This window comes from Lethenteron reissneri, chromosome 69 (assembly GCF_015708825.2).
Source record: "Lethenteron reissneri isolate LAM-NWPU_2019-01 chromosome 69, ASM1570882v1, whole genome shotgun sequence".
Classification (NCBI taxonomy): Eukaryota; Metazoa; Chordata; class Hyperoartia; order Petromyzontiformes; family Petromyzontidae; genus Lethenteron; species Lethenteron reissneri.
Genome location: NC_083847.1, coordinates 5,904,875 through 5,923,617, shown reverse-complemented (window position 1 = coordinate 5,923,617; position 18,743 = coordinate 5,904,875). Strand labels below are relative to the sequence as shown.

The following is an 18,743-nucleotide window of genomic DNA, read 5'->3' as shown; positions in this document are numbered from 1 at the left end:
TGAATATTTTAGGCAGGAAATGAGTTTTCAAGTTTAGATATTTTTTTAGGTTGGGACCCCCTGGAAGATTTGGTCCCCCCCCAATGTTGACTCCATGGCTACGGCCTTGGCCATAACAAAACAGAAGTTATGTTAAGATATTAAAACACCAAACTGAAACCGTTTGCAAGGAATCGTGTCACTGCATTCACCAGAGCGTGTTTTTTTTAAAATCCTTTATATTAAGTTTGCTTGCTTGCTTGCGTGCTTGCTTGCTTGCTTACGACCGTGCAAACCTTTCGGTCGTTTTTTAACCCACTTCCCGTGATTAAATCGAGCTGACATTTTCCACACAGACTCGTTGTGCGAGACAATTATTGTTCGTGAAGAAAAAATTCCAAAATTTGACACTGTTTAGGGAAAACAAATTAAATATTTAATTACCAATTGTTTAATACTGCAGACAATCATCTGACCCATAGGTGGCAGCCATCTCAAGCCAGAGGACGAGAGGACTCTAGCCGCCACGCATATAAAGGATTTATAGTGAAAAACTTTGTTTTTACGGGTTTACTTGTTACACTATGAGACCTCCTTTACCAGTGGCAAAATATAGTAGTAGGTTTTTACTCTTTAATCTGGTACAAAACTGACACCTTTATACAAGGCATCATGTTTGCAATACCCACAACACAAGTAGTCAAAATGCAAACAAAAAGAAACAACTCTGATAATGATAATGATATGCACTGTCCTTGAAGTTGATTGGTCCACACCTGAGACAGCTTTTCTTAGAGCCTAGTCTCCATTGGTGTTGGACCAGATGACACCAAAAGGCGTACAACTCAAAAACAGTGCACTATCAGAGTATTGAGAGCTCGGGGTAAGCATTTACATTATATTATTATCATTATCAGAGTTGTTTCTTGTTGTTTGCATTTTGACTACTTGTGTTGTGATTATTGCAAACATGATGCCTTGTATAAAGGTGTCAGTTTTGTACCAGTTTTAAGGGTAAACACCTACTACTATATTTTGCCACTGGTAAAGGAGATGTCTCATAGTGTAAATGCTTACCCCGAGCTCTCAATACTCTGATATTGCACTGTGTTTGAGTTGTACGCCTTCTGGTGTCATCTGGTCCAACACCAATGTGAGACTAGGTTCTAAAGAAAGCCGTCTCGGGTGTGGACCAATCAACTTCAAGGACAGTGCATATTATTATTATCAGAGTTGTTTCTTTTTGTTTGAATTTTGACTACTTGTGTTGTGGTTATTGCAAACATGATGCCTTGTATAAAGGTGTCAGTTTTGTACCAGTTTAAAGGGTAAAAACCTACTACTAACGTGTTTTTTTTTGTATGTTCACCACAAGTACCGTGTGTGGACAATGCGGTGACGTGATTCCATGCAAAGGGTTTCAGTTTCGTGTTTTAGCATCTTAACTGACAGGGGTGTGGAACGTCCGGCCCGCGGGCCGTACAAGGCCCGCGAAATCATTGGGTCTGTTCCAGCCATCACATTAGGGGGTGAGCTAATTAAATGTTTGACCAAATTTAACGGGCTAATTTTTAAGTTGATAATTTTGTGTGTCCTGCGAATGATGTTATATAAATATCCAAATGGCCCTTGCCAGAAAAAAGGTTCCCCACCCGACTTAGCACAACCTTTTGATTTAAAGCTTTCGTGACTGCAGGGATTCATATTTTTGGTTCTTTCGGTAAAGTCACGTAGAAGGGAAATAATAAAATATTATAAACATAAAACAATAAAAATTCTCACGACGTTTCGACTGGGGCCGTCCATAAATGACGCCACGCGGTTTTGGACGATTTTTGACCCCCCCCCCCCCTTTCGTCACACGGCGTCACAAAAAGTCAGACCCCCCCCCCCTCAAATATGACGTCACAAAGCTCTGCCCCCCCCCCCCCAAAATAAAACATGCTTCAAATCTATATTTGAAGCTTTCGTGACTGCAAGGATTCATATTCTTAGGTTTTTCGGTAAAGTCACGTAGGTAAAAAAATCTAAATTAATAAAAGTAAAATAAATAAAAAATTAAATAAAAATCACGACGTTGCCTCCGAAACGTCGTGATTTTTATTTTATTTTACTTTTATTAATTTTTATTTTTTTACCTACGTGACTTTACCGAAAAACCTAAGAATATGCTTCAAATCGCTTTAAACTATTGTCCTTGTAGTGCGTATTTAATGTGGCGCTGCACTCTGATGTTGTAGGAGAAAACATTCATTTAAAAGTCTATTTAATTAAGTAGAACGTGTTGTTTATATTCAATTAAAGTTGCGCATTTTTATGTGACGTCACATTCCCCCCCCCCCCCTCTAGGTGCGTGACGTCATTTATGGACGGCCCCATTGCCCGAAACGTCGCCCCCCTCCCCCCCGCCTTTGTAATGTCACGTGTGCTGAGTTCTGCCACTGCCATCACCGAGACCACGTGGCGGCTCGTGCTGATGATGCAGCTTTGTTTGTAAACACGGAGCTCATTAATTATTCATGACGTAGGAGGGAGGGGGAGGGGGGCGTGTCTACGCGCGCGTTCTGACCAATGAGCGCCCTCGGTCACTTCAACACCCCCACCCCTCCCCCCCCACATCTCATTAACATAACTCCTCCCCCCCACCCAGCCAAGACGGTCACGTCACCGGGGATCGAACCCCCCCTTACCTCAGATGTTGCGGTGACGTCACCGTCTCTTGGGGGTTTTTTTATGAATATTAATTAGCGCGTGCTGGTAGTGACGTCACCCTCGTAAATATTAATTAGGCGGGAAATATTAATTCTTTAGAAACGGGCGTTTAGATTATTTAGCATTACTGCAATAAATGTCCGCACGTTAAGTCGCTTCTGAAAAATAAGTTCATGAGATTAAAATCGCAGTGTTTATTTGTACATATGCTTGTTTAAAAAAATAAAATTTAAATAATAAGTTGCTTTTATTATTTTAAATTTATTCTTTAAATTGTATTTTTTTATTTTATTTTTTTGTATTTATATATTTTTTAATTTTCTATTTACGTGACTTCACCGAAAATAAACCAAGAATATGAATTCCTGCAGTCACCAAAATTTAAAGTCAAACATTTATTTGCCGATAATTTCACTGATGCAAAATGAATATTCATGAGGTGGGCGGGGCTTCGCGTGGTGACGTCACCGCGTAGCGGCCTATACTGAATATTAATTAGGGGGGAGGGGCTTCACGGCGGCGGGTGGGGAGGGGTGGGGGGGAGATGACGTCACCACACAACGCGGCCCACCGCTTTGCAAACCGCACAACGGATAAGCCTCGGGCGGCGGCGCGCGCGATCCGATTGGCCGCGCGCGCTCAGCCAATCCGCACTAAGAAATACAAAACTCCCCCCCGCCCCGCCTAACGGCCCCTCCCCCCAACTCACCCTCGCCCCGCCCCCTCCTAACGGCCCCTCCCCACCAACTCACCCTCGCCCCGCCCCCTCCTAGCGGCCCCTCCCCACCAACTCACCCTCGCCCCGCCCCCTCCTAGCGGCCCCTCCCCACCAACTCACCCTCGCCCCGCCCCCTCCTAACGGCCCCTCCCCCCAACTCACCCTCGCCGCGCCCCCTCCTAACGGCCCCTCCCCACCAACTCACCTCGCCCCGCCCCCTCCTAGCGGCCCCTCCCCACCAACTCACCCTCGCCCCGCCCCCCCCAACTCCCCCCAGCCCCGCCCCCTCCCTCAACATCCCCCCCCCCACACAAAATGGCCGCCCTTGTTTACGAGTCGCGTTGGCGTCTCGTTTGAGCGGGAGAGGCGGGCTGCTGGCGGCTGACGGAGGCGACGTTTCGGCTCCCGATCCTTTCGCGGGGGCGGCTCGCTCAACACCTCGGCGGGGTGGGGGTCGGGGTCGGGGCCGGGGCCGGATCGGGGGTTTGAAGGCGGCTGAGCGCTCGCGACGCGATGGAGGCTTCGCGAGGCCTACTCGCAACGTCTGGGCAACAGCAGCTGCAGCAGGAGGAGGAGGGAGATGGTGGTGGAGCTGGTGATGGAGTAGAGGTGGTGGTGGAGGTGGTGGTGGAGGTGGTGATGGAGTAGGAGGTGGTGGAGGAGCTGGTGGTGGTGGTAGTGGTGGTGGTGGTGGAGCTGGTGGTGGTGATGGAGTAGGAGGTGGTGGAGGAGCTGGTGATGGAGTAGGAGGTGGTGGTGGTGGAGCTGGTGGTGGTGGAGGAGGTGGTGGTGGTGGTGGTGGAGCTGGTGGTGGTGCAGGAGCTGGTGGTGGTGGTGGAGGAGCTGGTGGTGCAGGAGCTGGTGGTGATGGAGGTGGTGATGGAGGTGGTGGTAGTAGTGGTGGTGGAGGAGGTGGTGGTGGTGGAGGTGGTGGTGGAAGAGGTGGTGGTGATGAAGCAGCTGGTGGTGGTGGTGGAGGAGGAGGTGATGGAGGAGAGGTCCGTGGTCCCGTCTCCAACTCGGACGCAGACTTCTTCGCCCCACAGGCGCGTCCCCGGTCGTGCACGTGGCCGCTGCGACGACCCGAGGCCGACGAGACGGAGGAGACGTCACTCGAGTCGCCGGCGGCCGAAGACGACGACGATGTGGACGATGTGGACGATGTGGAGGTGGACGAAGATGATGACGAAGACGACGACGATAATAATGGCACCCCCAAGCTCCAGATGATGATAACGACCGTCTTGCCGCCAGCGTCTTCTTCCTCACCACCCTCTCGGCTTCCTCAGCCTCCTCCTGCCACTGCTGCCCCTGGTCCTGGAGTCGAACCTGGACTGTGTGGAGGTGCAGGAACAGGAGGAGGAGCGGTGGTTTTGATGGTCGTAGCGACACCAGCTAAGGCGGCCGCCGACGTGATGATGATGGGAGCAGTGGAGTCGGTCTCAGCTCCTGGGGGTCTTCTATCACCTCGAGGGCTCCTCCTGTCTGCTGCGGGTCCTGTAGGGTCTGCTGGTGCTTCTGTAGGGTCTGCTGCTGCATCTGTAGGGTCTGCTGCATCTGTAAGGTCTGCTGCATCTGTAGGATCTGCTGCTGCATCTGTAGGGTCTGCTGCTGCATCTGTAGTGTCTACTGCATCTGTAAGGTCTGCTGCATCTGTAGGACCTGCTGCTGCATCTATAGGGTCTGCTGGTGCATCTGTAGGGTCTACTGCATCTGTAAGGTCTGCTGCATCTGTAGGGTCTGCTGCTGCATCTGTAGGGTCTGCTGCTGCATCTGTAGGGTCTGCTGCTGCATCTGTAGGGTCTGCTGCTGCATCTGTAGGATCTGCTGTTGCATCAGTAGGATCTGCTGTTGCATCAGTAGGATTTGCTGGTGCTCCTGCATCTGTAGGATTTGCTGGTGCTGCCCAATCTGTAGGATCTGCGTCCGTACTGCCCGCGTCCCTGGCCTCACTGGGTTCAGCGGGTGCCACCGGACCAGTGGGTTCAGCGGTGGCACCAGCGGCGGCTGGATCTGCGGGTGCCACCGTAACCCTTGGCACCGTCACCCCCGGCACCGCCGTGTCGCCGGGCCTGGCGGCGGCGGTGGTGGCGGTGCCACCGCGCAAGACGTCTTCGAGACGCAACGCGTGGGGGAACCTGTCGTACGCGGAGCTGATCACGCACGCCATCGAGAGCACGCCCGACCGGAGGCTCACGCTGGCGCAGATCTACGAGTGGATGGTGCGGAGCGTGCCCTACTTCCGCGACAAGGGCGAGAGCAACAGCTCGGCCGGGTGGAAGGTGAGGTTGGTGCGGGCGCTTCGACTTGCGGATGCCCGCACTTGCGGACGGCCCAACTTGCGGATGCCTCGACTTGTGGACGACCGAACTTACAATCGCCTGTACCTACCAACACCCGCACTTACCAACGCCTGACATACGAACGCCCGTACTTACGAACACCCGCACTTACAAACAACCGTACTTATGAACACACACACTAACCCCCTACTTACGAACACCCGTACTTACAAACAACTGTACTTATGAACACACACACTAACCCCGTACTTACGAACGCCCGTACTTACGAACACCCGCACTTACAAACAACTGTACTTATGAACACACACACTAACCCCGTACTTACGAAGACCCGTACTTACGAACGCCCGTACTTACAAACAACAGTACTTATGAACACACACACTTACTAACCCCGTACTTGCGAACACACACTTACTAACACCCCTACTTGCGAACCACCCTTACTTACGAACGCCCGCAATTAGGAACACCCGCACTTACTAAAAGCCATAATTTACAAACACAATTCTTACTAACATCCGCACTTGTGAACACATACACTTACTAACAACCACACTTACAAATGCCCGCACTTATGAACCCCTGTACATATGAACACCCATACTTACGAACACACACACTTACTAACCCCGTGCTTACGAACACCCGTACTTACAAACAACAGTACTTATGAACACACACACTTACTAACCCCGTACTTACGAATACCCGTACTTACAAACAACAGTACTTATGAACACACACACTTACTAACCCCATACTTACGAACAAACACTAACACCCATACTTGCGAACCACCCTTACTTACGAACGCCCGCAATTAGGAACACCCGCACTTACTAAAAAGCCATACTTACAAACACAATTCTTACTAACACCCGCACTTGCGAACACATACACTTACTAACAACCACACTTACAAATGCCCGCATTTATGAACACCTGTACATATGAACACCCATACTTACTAACACAACAACAACAACCGGCATTCGCCACTAAGTGGCGGTGACGTCACCACGACGCTTGTGCCAGGCCATGTGCACCTTGAGGCCACGTGAAGTGTCGAACGCCCGCTGGCAGGAGGTCACGGGGCAGACCCAGGTGCCACGGGTCGACTGACTGAAATGAACACACTTAACACCCGTACTTGCGAACACCTGTACTTATGAACACCCGTACTTGCGAACACACACACTAACACCCGTAATTCCAAACACTCGTACTTATCAACACACACACTTCCAAACACCCGTACTTACGAACACAAACGTACTAACACCCGTACTTATGAACACACAAACTTGCTTAGACTTGTACTTACACACACTTTCGAACACCTGTACTTACGAACACACACACTTACTAACACCCGTACTTACGAACACACCAACAACCGCCATTCGAACACACACTTACTAATACCCGTTCCTGCGAACACACACACTTTCTAACGCCCGTTCTTACGAACGCCCGTACTTACGAACACCCATACTTACGAACCAGCATCCATGAAATATATATCTAGATGTTTTTGAACATCGACTTGAAACGCGAACTGGCATTTGCAAACCGAACCGTGCAACTGTTTTGTTCAGAGGAGCGATCCTCCGCCAAATGTAAATGGATAGTCTTCCTCATGCTGGGAGTGAGTGTGCGCACGTGTGTGAGAAAGTGTTGGGAGCTGGGTCATGTGTGGCTGGGTCATCTGGCCCGCATGCCCCAGTCACCACTTGCCCAAGCAGCTTCTGTTTGGCCCCATAGAAGGGGCTAAACGGGCACGGCACGGGCTAGAGAAGAGATGGAGCTGATGCGGTACGGGAGGATGTGGAGCTGAGTGGACTTGCCGAAGACCGGTACCAGCGGTGCCAAGATCGGCTTCTGTGGAGGAGGCTCTTGAAGGATGCTCCTGGGCAGTGCCAGGCTAGGTGCACCTTGAGGCTACTGGGCAGTTGGAGGCAAGTCGCCCTCCAGCAACAGCGGAGGGCAGTGGAGCGACGCTCACAACAACGAGCGGAGCGCCGGGCGGCTAAAATACAGCTAGCTGCCACAGTAGGGGTACAAGTGGTGCATCAGCCAGTCATCTCAGTCAGCTAGCCCTTGTCACCTGGGTCTGTCCCGTGACCTGTCAGCGAGCCTTCGACACTTCACAAGGCTGTAAAGTGCACCTGGCACATGCACCGTGGTGATGTCACCGTCACTATGTCACCGTCACTTAGTGGTGAATGGCGGTTGTTAGTGTGGGGAGCGGTGGTGTAGCGGTCAGCACTACGCTGCGCTACGAACCCGGCGACCCGTGCTCGATTCTCGCTCACGGCCAACACTAGTGACAATTATCTGAACCTCCCCTAGGTCGACTCAGCCTCAAATGAGTACCTGGCGCGGTGTGTAAAACATCGCCACTGGGGAGACAAAGGCGGCCAGGCGGGGTGCTGGCCACCCACCACCTCGTGTGCCGTGCCGGCCTTCGTAGGTGCTGCTTGCTAACAGCACTTGCCCCTACAGTCTGTTAAGGCTATATGAGGGATCTTTGTTGGGTGGGGGGAGAAGGGTTGGTTAAGTAAGTTGCGATAGAAGTTCAACATACATACACTACAATACGCACTACGCTATATACTACGCTATATAGTGATACACTACACTACTCTACTATACACTACACCATATATCTGAAATGAATTTCATTTATTTATACCAGAGGAATCCGAAGACTATTTTTATCTTACCAGACAAAGCCCACTGAGGTGTTAACTTATGTTTAAAAAGCGACCTGGCCACAAGATGATAGTTCAACAAAGTGGCCTTATAACTTGGAAATTTGTACATAAAAAGGGTTTATTTTGGGTTAGATCTCGTAAATATAAAACGTGTCGTCAAACCCGCCACCACCCGGCATAGCCAATTAGTAAGAGGGTTTGTCATGTAAACAGAACATGGCCAATTCATTACGTTTACAATTATAGTGTAGTGTATAGTGTAGTGTACTAGTACAGCACTAACCGGTTGTGTGGTGGGTAGTAAACTCCCTATAACGTTTATAATTATAGTGTAGTGTATAGTGTAGTGTACTTGTACAGCACTAACCAGTTGTGTGTTGGAGAGGAAACCCACTACAACGTTTACAATTATCGTGTAGTGTATCATGTAGTGTAGTGTACTAGTTCAGCACTAACCGGTTGTGTATTGGAGAGTAAACCCACTACAACGTTTACAATTATCGTGTAGTGTATAGTGTAGTGTATAGTGTAGTGTACTAGTTCAACACTAACCGGTTGTGTGTTGGAGAATAAACCCAACTCAAAACAGCCCACCCCCCAAAAACAAACCATCAGGAATAACATGGGTCCCAAAAGTCTATGTTTTTAAACCTGGGCAAATTCGTAGCAGCCAAACAATCTAAATAATCTAAACGTGGCGAGCGAGAGGCCTTACGGTAATTTGTCAATTCCGGTGTTGCTGGCGTGTTGGCTGCGGTGCGCAGAAAACTAATCATTGTGTGCGTTGGTGACAACGCCGCTCCTGTGTGACCTCGAAAGTTAACGTTCACAAACGGGCAACGGGTCCGGTCATAGGAGTTTATAGTGTGGTGTATAGTGTAGTTTATGTTGTATCGTGTAGTGCATAGTATATAGTGTAGTGTACATGTATAGTGCAGTGTATAGTAGTGTATAGTATCGTGTTTAGTGTAGCGTATAGTTGTGTAGTGTATGGTAGTGTGTCATGCAGTTTGTTGTATCGTGTAGTGTATATGAGTGTATATTGTTGTGTATAGCGCAGTGTATAGTGTAGTGTATTGTGCAGTGTATAGAAGTGTAGTGTTTAGTTTAGTGTATAGTGAAGTGTATAGTATAGTTTTTCAATTTAAAGCTTTCGTGACTGCAGGGATTCATCTTCTTGGTTCTTTCGGTAAAGTCACGTAGAAGGGAAATAATAAAATAATAAAAATAAAACATTATAAAATTATTCTCACGACGTTTCGGCCACAACGCAAGCAGCCGTCCTCAGGTGAAGAACAGGTCTGTCGGAAAGACAGCGTCTGTATAGTATAGTGTATAGAATCGAATAGTATAGTGCAGTGTATAGTTGTGTAGTGTATAGAAGTGTAGTGTATAGTATTGTATAGTGTAGTGTATAGTATTGTGTAGTGTATAGTATTGTATAGTGTAGTGTATAGTGTAGTGTATAGTGTAGTGTATAGTATTGAATAGTGTAGTATAGTAGGTTCTTAAACAGGCGATGGGTTCGGGCACTGGACCCTTCACGGAAGCTGAGAGGCCGCCGTTTACGGGTTTACATGTTAAGGTCACGGCGACGACTGACCCCTTGACCCCTTGTGTTGTTGGGTGACCGTTGCTGCCTGTGCTTTCCGGTCAAGGGTGGGAGGGCTGGTGTCTGCCATATACGCACGTGTGTAGTGTGTATCGTAGTGTATAGTGTAGGGCAGGGGTCGGCAACCAAAATAACAAGAAGAGCCATTTCTTTCCAATTCGGTACAAAATTCAGTATTTCAAGAGCCGCAATGCATCTGAGTACATACGTACTCATCGTCAAGAAGCAGCCCGTAAAGAGCCGCATGCGGCTCCGGAGCCGTAGGTTGCCGACCCCTGGTGTAGGGTATAGTGTAGAATGTAGTGTATAGTGTAGAATGAGTGTACAGTGTAGTGTGTATTGTAGTGTATAGTGTAGTGTGTATTGTGTAGTGTAGAATGTAGTGTATTGTGTAGTGTAGAATGTAGTGTATAGTGTAGTGTGTATTGAAGTGTATAATGTAGTGTTTAGTGTAGTGTGTATTGAAGTGTATAGTGGTATGTCTATTGTAGTGTATATTGAAGTGTGTAGTGTATATTGAAGTGTGTAGAGTGTATTATAGTGTAGTGTGTATCGTAATGTGTATTGTAGTGTATAGTGCAGTGTAATGTGTAGCGTGTATTGTAGTGTATAGTGTAGTGTGTATTCTAGTGTATAGCGTAGTGTATTTCGTAGTGTGTATTGTAGTGTATAGTGTGTGTATGTTAAACTTCTTTCGCACCATACGTAGCCAACCGTGCTAATCGGAGGTGCGTTTGAAGGACAACAAACTAACAGAAGAACAACAATAAGCAGTTATAAAGAAATTAGTTTGTTAATCTGGATGATTTAAAAGTGCATAGCTCCAGTGGCTTCCTAATATCGGAAGGAAGGAGCGTTACAGACGGCCGCAGAAGCGCATCTGAAAGTGCCGCGCGATGATGCGGTGGCCACCGTCTTTTTCGATGGCCAGCCAAAAGTGTAGTGCATAGTGCAGTGTAAAGTAGCGTATGGTGTAGTGTATAGTGCGGTGCAAAGCAGTGTGTAGTGTAGGGTATAGTAGTGTATCGTGTAGTGCAGGGGTCGGCAACCAAAATAACAAGAAGAGCCATTTCTTTCCAATTCGGTACAAAATTCAGTATTTCAAGAGCCGCAATGCATCTGAGTACATACTGTACATACGTACATATCGTCAAGAAGCAGCCCGTAAAGAGCCGCATGCGGCTCCGGAGCCGTAGGTTGCCGACCCCTGGTGTAGTGTATAGTGCGGTGTAAAGCAGTGTATAGGGTATAGTAGTGTATAGTGTAGTGTATAGTGTACGGTGTAGTGTATAGTGTAGTGTATAGTGTGGTGCATAGTATCGTGTAAATGTAGTGTAAAGTGTAGTGTAGTATATAGTGTCGTGCATAGTATCGTATATTGTAGTAAATAATGTAATGTATAGTCGTGTAAAGTAGCGTATGGTGTAGTGTGTAGTATAGTGTATAGTAGTGTATAGTGTAGTGTATATCAGTGTATAGTGTAGGGTATAGTAGTGTATAAAGTAGTGATAGTGTCGTGTGCAGTGTAGTGTATAGTGTAGTGTGCAGTGTAGTGTATAGATTGTAGTGTATAGTGTTGTGTATGGCAGTGTATAGTAGTGTATAATGTAGGGTATAGTAGTGTAGTGTATAAAGTAGTGATAGTGTCGTGTGTAGTGTAGTATGGTGTAGTGTGCAGTGTAGTGTATAGTGTAGTGTATGCATCATCTGGCAGCGCACGACTGCTGATCCAAAAGCCGCTGCGGCGAGGATGACTGGCGGAGTGCCGTGTGATGATGGTTTATAGCTCCGTGATGGGATCGGCAGCGAGGTAGTGTGCGAGTGTGTGGTTAGTTTCTGGCGAGCGCTTCGTGTGATGTAATATAATTACGCGACCTATACATACAGTAGTGTGGCTTCGTTTTATTTATAACCAGGTGAGAAACCCGAGGAGCTTAGATTGTAATCATTTGTAACGTCACTTGGGTTACCAATGTGATAAAAACAAATTCTATAACAATAAAAAATATATGCAAACTATATTTTTGGTTCTTTCGGTAAAGTCACGTAGAAGGGAAATAATAAAAATAAAACAATACAATTCTCACGACGTTTCGATTGCAACACAAGCAATCATCATCAGGTGTGAAAACCACAGCAAGAAAATTTGAAAAATTAACCCGTAAAAACAAAGTTTTTCACTATAAATCCTTTATATGCGTGGCGGCTAGAGTCCTCTCGTCCTCTGGCTTGAGATGGCTGCCACCTATGGGTCAGATGATTGCCTGCCACCATTAAGCAATTGGTAATTAAATATAAAAAAAAAATTCCTAAACAGTGTAAAGTTATGGAAAAAAAATTTCACGGAAATAAATTGTCACGCACAACGAGTCTGTGTGCAAAATGTCAGCTCGATTGGATCACGGGAAGTGGGTTAAAAAACGACCGAAAGATTTGCACGGTCCTAAGCGCGCAAGCAAGCAAGTGAACTTAATATAAAGGATTTTAAAAAGTGGCGGTGGTTTTCACACCTGAGGATGATTGCTTGTGTTGCAATCGAAACGTCGTGATCATTTTATTGTATTTACTTTTGCAGAAGTGAACCCGCCTACCACAAATGATAGCCGCTCAACAAAGTGACCCTCAGCATTTGTACATTTCTAGCAGCAAAATAATGGAGATGTGGGAAGGCCGAGGTGGTTTTTTTTATTTCCCGCCGGATGTGGCTGAACCCGATATCCTGATGGTCCTGAAAGAGTTCAACGTCTTTGTTTGTTTGTCAGATTAATTCGAGGTAGGGTATGAAACAAGAAATGAACCCCAGGCAGGCGCATGTGGCATCCCGTGGGAATGGATTCCTGAATTCCATACCAGAGAGGGTGAGAGAGAGAGCGCAGACAAAAGCTAAGGCGCAGCTCTGCAATGGATTGCTCACTCCAGGGTGACGTTGATTATAAATGTGAAGGGAAAAACCAGAGGACCCGGAGACAAATCCACGCGACCACGGGGAAAGAGAGAGAGAGACGCTGACTCCCAAATATACAGGAGCAGACGTCAGGGTCAGGATCGAACCCATGACCGCCTGTATACCAGGCGAGGTAGTTAACATCTCCTAGCCACTGTGATGATAATGAGAGAGAAAGAGAGACACTCAAACTCCTAATCTACAGCAGCAGGCATCTTCAGGGTCGGGATCGAACCCACGACCTCCTGTATACCAGGCGAGGTGGTTAACATCTCCTAGCCACCGTGATGATGATGATGAGAGAGAGACACGCAAACTCTAAATATACAGCAGCAGGCATCGTCAGGATCGGGATCGAACCCACGACCTCCTGTAAACCAGGCGAGGTTGTTAACATTTCCTCGCCACCGTGATGATGATGAGAGAGAGAGAGAGACGCTGACTCCCAAATATAAAGGAGCAGACGTCAGGGTCGGGTTCGAACCCACGGCCTCCTGTATACCAGGCGAGGTAGTTAACATCTCCCAGCCACCGTGGCGCCATTGCGGTTACAATCATCGCTACAATGCACGATTTGTATGGTGGCCGTTCATGCAGATTGCATCTCACAATCGCTGAGAAGCCACAGGCAAAGCTGGCAGGCAGCAGCAGCCAGGCGATCAGGAGCCAGCACTACCAGGAGTTGCCCCAGCTCTGCTGCCCTCTATATGTTCAGCCGTTTTCAGCTAATCGATGAGCATTTGTCCGTGGGAGGAATCCGGAGCAACCCGGAGAGAAATGCACGCGTGCAAGGGGACAACACTCTATCCCGCGCACATGCAGTATATGGTGTGGTGTGTGTGTAATCTAATCTGTGGGTCTCTGGGTGTGTCTCTATGGGTCTGGGTGTCTGTGGGTCCTCTGTGTGTGTCTCTGTGGGTCTGGGTGTCTGTAGGTCTCTGTGGGTGTCTCAATGGGTCTGGGTGTCTGTGGGAGTCTTTATGGGTCTGGGTGTCTGTGGGTCTCTGCGGGTGTCTCTGGGTCTGGGTGTCTGTGGGTCACCTATGGGTGTCTCTGGGTGTCTGTGGGTTTCTGCGGGTGTCTCTATGGGTCTGGGTGTCTGTGGGTCTCTGCGGGTGTCTCTGGATCTGGGTGTCTGTGGGTCACCTATGGGTGTCTCTGGGTGTCTGTGGGTCTCTGTGGGTGTCTCTGTGGGTCTGGGTGTCTGTGGATCCTCTGTGGGTGTCTCTATGGGTCTGGGTGTCTGTGGGTCCTCTGTGTGTGTCTATGGGTCTGGGTGTCTGTGGGTGTCTGTGCGTCTTTGTGGGTGTCTCAATGGGTCTGGGTGTCTGTGGGTCTCTGTGTGTGTCTCTATGGGTCTGGGTGTCTGTGTGTCTCTATGGGTCTGGGTGTCTGTGGGTCTCTGTGGGTGTCTCTATGGGTCTGGGTGTCTGTGGGTCCTCTGTGTGTGTCTATGGGTCTGGGTGTCTGTGGGTGTCTGTGCGTCTTTGTGGGTGTCTCAATGGGTCTGGGTGTCTGTGGGTCTCTGTGTGTGTCTCTATGGGTCTGGGTGTCTGTGTGTCTCTATGGGTCTGGGTGTCTGTGGGTCTCTGTGGGTGTCTCTGTGGGTCTGGGTGTCTGTGGGTCTGGGTGTCTCTATGGGTCTGGGTGTCTGTGGGTCTCTGTGGGTGTCTCTGGGTGTCTGTGGGTCTCTGTGGGTGTCTCTGTGGGTCTGGGTGTCTGTGGGTCTCTGTGGGTGTCTCTGTGGGTCTAGGTGTCTGTGGGTCTGGGTGTCTCTGGGTGTCTGTGGGTCTCTGTGGGTCTGGGTGTCTGTGGGTCTCTGTGTGTGTATGGGTGTTGAACTTCTTTCGCACCGCACGTAGCCAACCGCGCAATTCGGGAGGTGGCGGGGGAAGGACAACAAACTAAACACAACGACAACAAGAAGCAGTTCTGCCTCCATTACTGTGATAAATTGTGCATTGTAGTGATGAATACAGCTAATTCTCCCTCCCTGTCTCCCTCCCTGTCCCTCGCTGTCTCCCTGCCTCCCTGTCCCTGCCTCCCTGTCCCTCCCGCAGAACTCAATCCGCCACAACCTCTCCCTGCACAGCCGCTTCGTGCGCGTCCAGAACGAGGGGCCCGGCAAGAGCTCCTGGTGGACGGTGAGCGCTCCCGGCGCCTCCGACCCCTCCTCCTCCCTCTCCTCCTCCTCGTCGTCGTCGGCGGCGTCGTCCGCGGCCACGTCCACCTCCTCCATCTCCTCGCCGTCGGGCCCCGGCGGAGCGTCGGCGGCGTCGGCCGCGCTGGCGGCCCGGGCTTCGAAACCCGGGCGCCGTCGGGCGACGTCGATGGACGCCAGCAACGGGAAGTTGGCGCGCAGCCGCAGCAAGGCGGCGCGCAAGAAGGGGGCGGCCGCCACCGTGGCCACCACCACCGCCGCGGCCGCGGCTTCCGCGGGGGTGGTGGGGGGAGCGGCGGCCGCGGGGGGAGCCACTGGAGGGGCGGGGATCCTCTCGTTCTCGCTCGGTGAGTGGCGAGGGCGGTGAGCGGCCGCGATGCTCTTGGTGCCACGTACGCATGTAATGTGTGTACGCTGAACTTGTTTCGCACCGTACGTAGCCAACCGTGCTAATCTGTGGGTCTCTATGGGTCTGGGTGTCTGTGGGTCTCTGTGGGTCTCTGTGGGTCTCTGTGGGTCTCTGTTGGTCTCTCTGGGTCTGGTTGGCTGTGGGTCTCTGTGGGTCTCTGTTGGTCTCTCTGGGTCTGGGTGTCTGTGGGTCTCTGTTGGTCTCTCTGGGTCTGGGTGACTCTGGGTCTCTGTGGGTCTCTGTTGGTCTCTATGGGTCTGGGTGGCTCTGGGTCTCTGGGTCTCTATGGGTCTGGGTCAGAGGTCGCAATCGGGTACCCGATACCCGTACCCTACCCGATACCCGGCTACCCGTACCTGGCCGGGTACGGGTAGCCGTTTGCGACCCTGGTGCGACCGGGTACGGGTAAGAAATCAAAACCCGTTTGCGACCTCTGGTCTGGGTGGCTGTGGGTCTCTGTGTCTGTGTGTGTACGTTGAACTTCTTTCGTACCGTACTTAGCCAACCGTGTTAATCTGTGGGTCTGAGTGGACTTGCCGATGACTGGTATCAGCGAGTGGCGAAAGCACAGCAAGTTGGCACAGTAGGGGGCACAGGTGGTGCATCAGCCACTCATCTCAGTCAGTCGACTCGTGGCACCTGGGTCTGCCCCATGACCTCCTGCCAGCGGGCGTTCGACACTTCACGTGGCCTCAAGTTGCACCTAGCCTGGCACAAGTGTCGTGGTGACGTCACCGCCACTTAGTGGCGACTTGCGGTTGCTATTGTTGTTGTGTACGTTGACCTTCTTTCGCACCGTACGTAGCTCACCGTGCCCACCTGTGGGTCTGTGTGGGTCTGTATGGGCGTGGGTGTCTGTGTGGTAACCGTCTTGGTTCGATGGCCAGCCAGAAGCCGCAGCTATTGCCAGGATGAGGACCGGAGATTGTGGGGTGATCGTGGACTTTGTGCCTCTAACCTGCCTCGGCACCTCACCCCCCACCTCACCTCACCCCCCACCTCACCTCACCCCCCCACCTCACCCCCCCACCTCACCCCCCACCTCACCTCACCCCCCCACCTCACCCAACCCCACGACCTCGTAGACACGGGAGGCCCTGGCCCGCCGGACGATCTGGACGCGTGGACGCAGTTCCGCACGCGCGCCAGCTCGGACGCCAGCACGCTGAGCACGCTGAGCGCGGGGGGCGTGGGGGGCGGTGGAGGAGGGGGGGGCGGAGGGGGAGGGCCCCTCTCCCCGGCGCCCGCCCGCCGCAAGCGCGACTCCTCCGACTTGGACGACGACTACGACGACTACGACGACGACGGCGACTTCGGCGTCGGCGGCTCGCTGTTGCCGGATCTGTCGGCCGTGGACCACCACCACCACCGCCACCACCGCCGCCTCGACGACGAGGAGGAGGAGGGTGGCGGCGGCGGTCGTTGCGACGACGCCGACGACGACGAAGAAGCCATGGTGACGTCCGGCTGCGCCGAGCAGGCCATGGGTTTTGGTGGCTCGCGGGCCGAGGTGGCCGACCACCACCACCGCCGCCACCGCCACCACCACGACGACGACGACCAGCACGGGCTGGGCTTCGGCCTCAACGAGGCCATGATGGACGAGCTGCTCGACTCGCTGAGCCTCTCCCTGCAGCAACAGCAGCAGCAGCAGCAGAACTCGGCGTTGGCCGCGGCGTCACCGCCGCCGCCGCCGTCGTCGTCGTCGCTGGCCGCGGCCATGCTGATGCTGGATGGCGACGACGAGCCGCGGATGAACAAGGCGATGCTCACGCACGCCGACCCGCTCATGTCGCAGGCGACGCCGAACCTCGGCCGCCACCTCCACCTCCACCACCACCAGCAGCAGCTTCACCACCACCACCAGCAGCAACAGCAGCAGCAGAGGCAGCAGCAGCAGCAGCTACTGCTGCTCCACAAGCAGCAGCAGAGGATGGCGGAGCTGGCGGCGTCGGCGTCGTCCCTGCCTACGGCCACGAGCCACCTGGGCAACTCTCTCTCCTCGCCCGCCTTCCACAAGGCAGCCACGGGCCCCTTCTCCTCGTCGCTGCCCAACGGCGACGCGGGCTTCTTGCAGCAGCAGCAGCAGTTGAATCACCACCAGCAGCAGCAGCCGCAGCAGCAGCAGCAGCCGAGGTTCCCTTGCGACCTCGACGTGGAGATGTTCAACGGGAGCCTCGACTGCGACGTCGACTCGATCATCCACAGCGAGCTGCTGCTCGACGGCGCCGGCTTCGAGTTCTCCTTCGACTCGGCGCCGTCGCCCGACGGCTCCTCGCTGGCCGGCGGCAGCGGCGGCGCTCACAAGAACTGGCTCAGCGGCTGAGGGCTGGGGGCACTGGCAGGGCGGGCGGTCAACAAGCCGGCACGGCGACGAAGGCCCGGACCGCGAGATTGCGCCGGCCACAAAAATCGGGGGGGGCGGGGGGGGGCTTGGAATTGGAGGTGGGGGGAGGGGGGTCGGGGGGGGTGGCGGTTGGGGAGGGGGGGGGGCAGGGGGGCCGTGGTTGTCGCGCCGGGGATGTCGGTACTGAACCAACGCTTGACTAGTACGAGGAATGACACGGTGGGGGGGGGGTGGGGGGGCGGTTGGGTGGGTCGTTGGGTGGGTGGGTGGGTTGTCGGGTGGGTTGGTGAGTCGTTAGGTAGGTGGGTGGGTCGTTGGGTTGCTTCCGTTCACTGCCAAATCTCGGAACACGCCCAGCGGCTCGCCCTTAATTCTCTCTAGAGAGGCGTGGCAGCAGCAGCAGCAGCAGCAGTGCCGCTGTTGTTATAAGGACGACGTTACTCACCGCAGAGAAGCGTCGCCACACCACCACTGCCCACTGGCGGCAAAAAACTGTGCCACTCGCCCTCCCCGTATGGCATTGCCGGAGCCCTCGGCACTGCTACAGTTACTCGGTTTGAGTTTTTTTACCCGACGACGTACACACACGTACACACATGTACACACACGTACACACACGCGTACACACACGTGGTGTACACACACACGTACACACACGTACACACGCGTACACACACATGTACACACGCGTACACACACGCGTACACACACGCGTACACACACGCGTACACACACGCGCACACACACGCGTACACACGCGTACACACACATGTACACACACGCGTACACACACACATACACACACACGTACACATGCGTACACACACGCGTACAC

The 18,743-nt window shown here is 51.9% G+C and overlaps 1 protein-coding gene across 1 annotated transcript; it reads left to right on the top strand.

Annotated features, from left to right (window-relative positions):
* Positions 1-4,230: 4,230 nt before the first annotated feature.
* Positions 4,231-17,958, top strand: LOC133360464 (forkhead box protein O3-like; the record flags this gene model as incomplete). Its single annotated transcript, XM_061579189.1, has 3 exons — positions 4,231-5,691; positions 15,052-15,499; positions 16,647-17,958. Coding segments are annotated over 3 exons (3,150 nt in total), but the record flags the coding sequence as incomplete, so codon positions are not given.
* Positions 17,959-18,743: the final 785 nt, after the last annotated feature.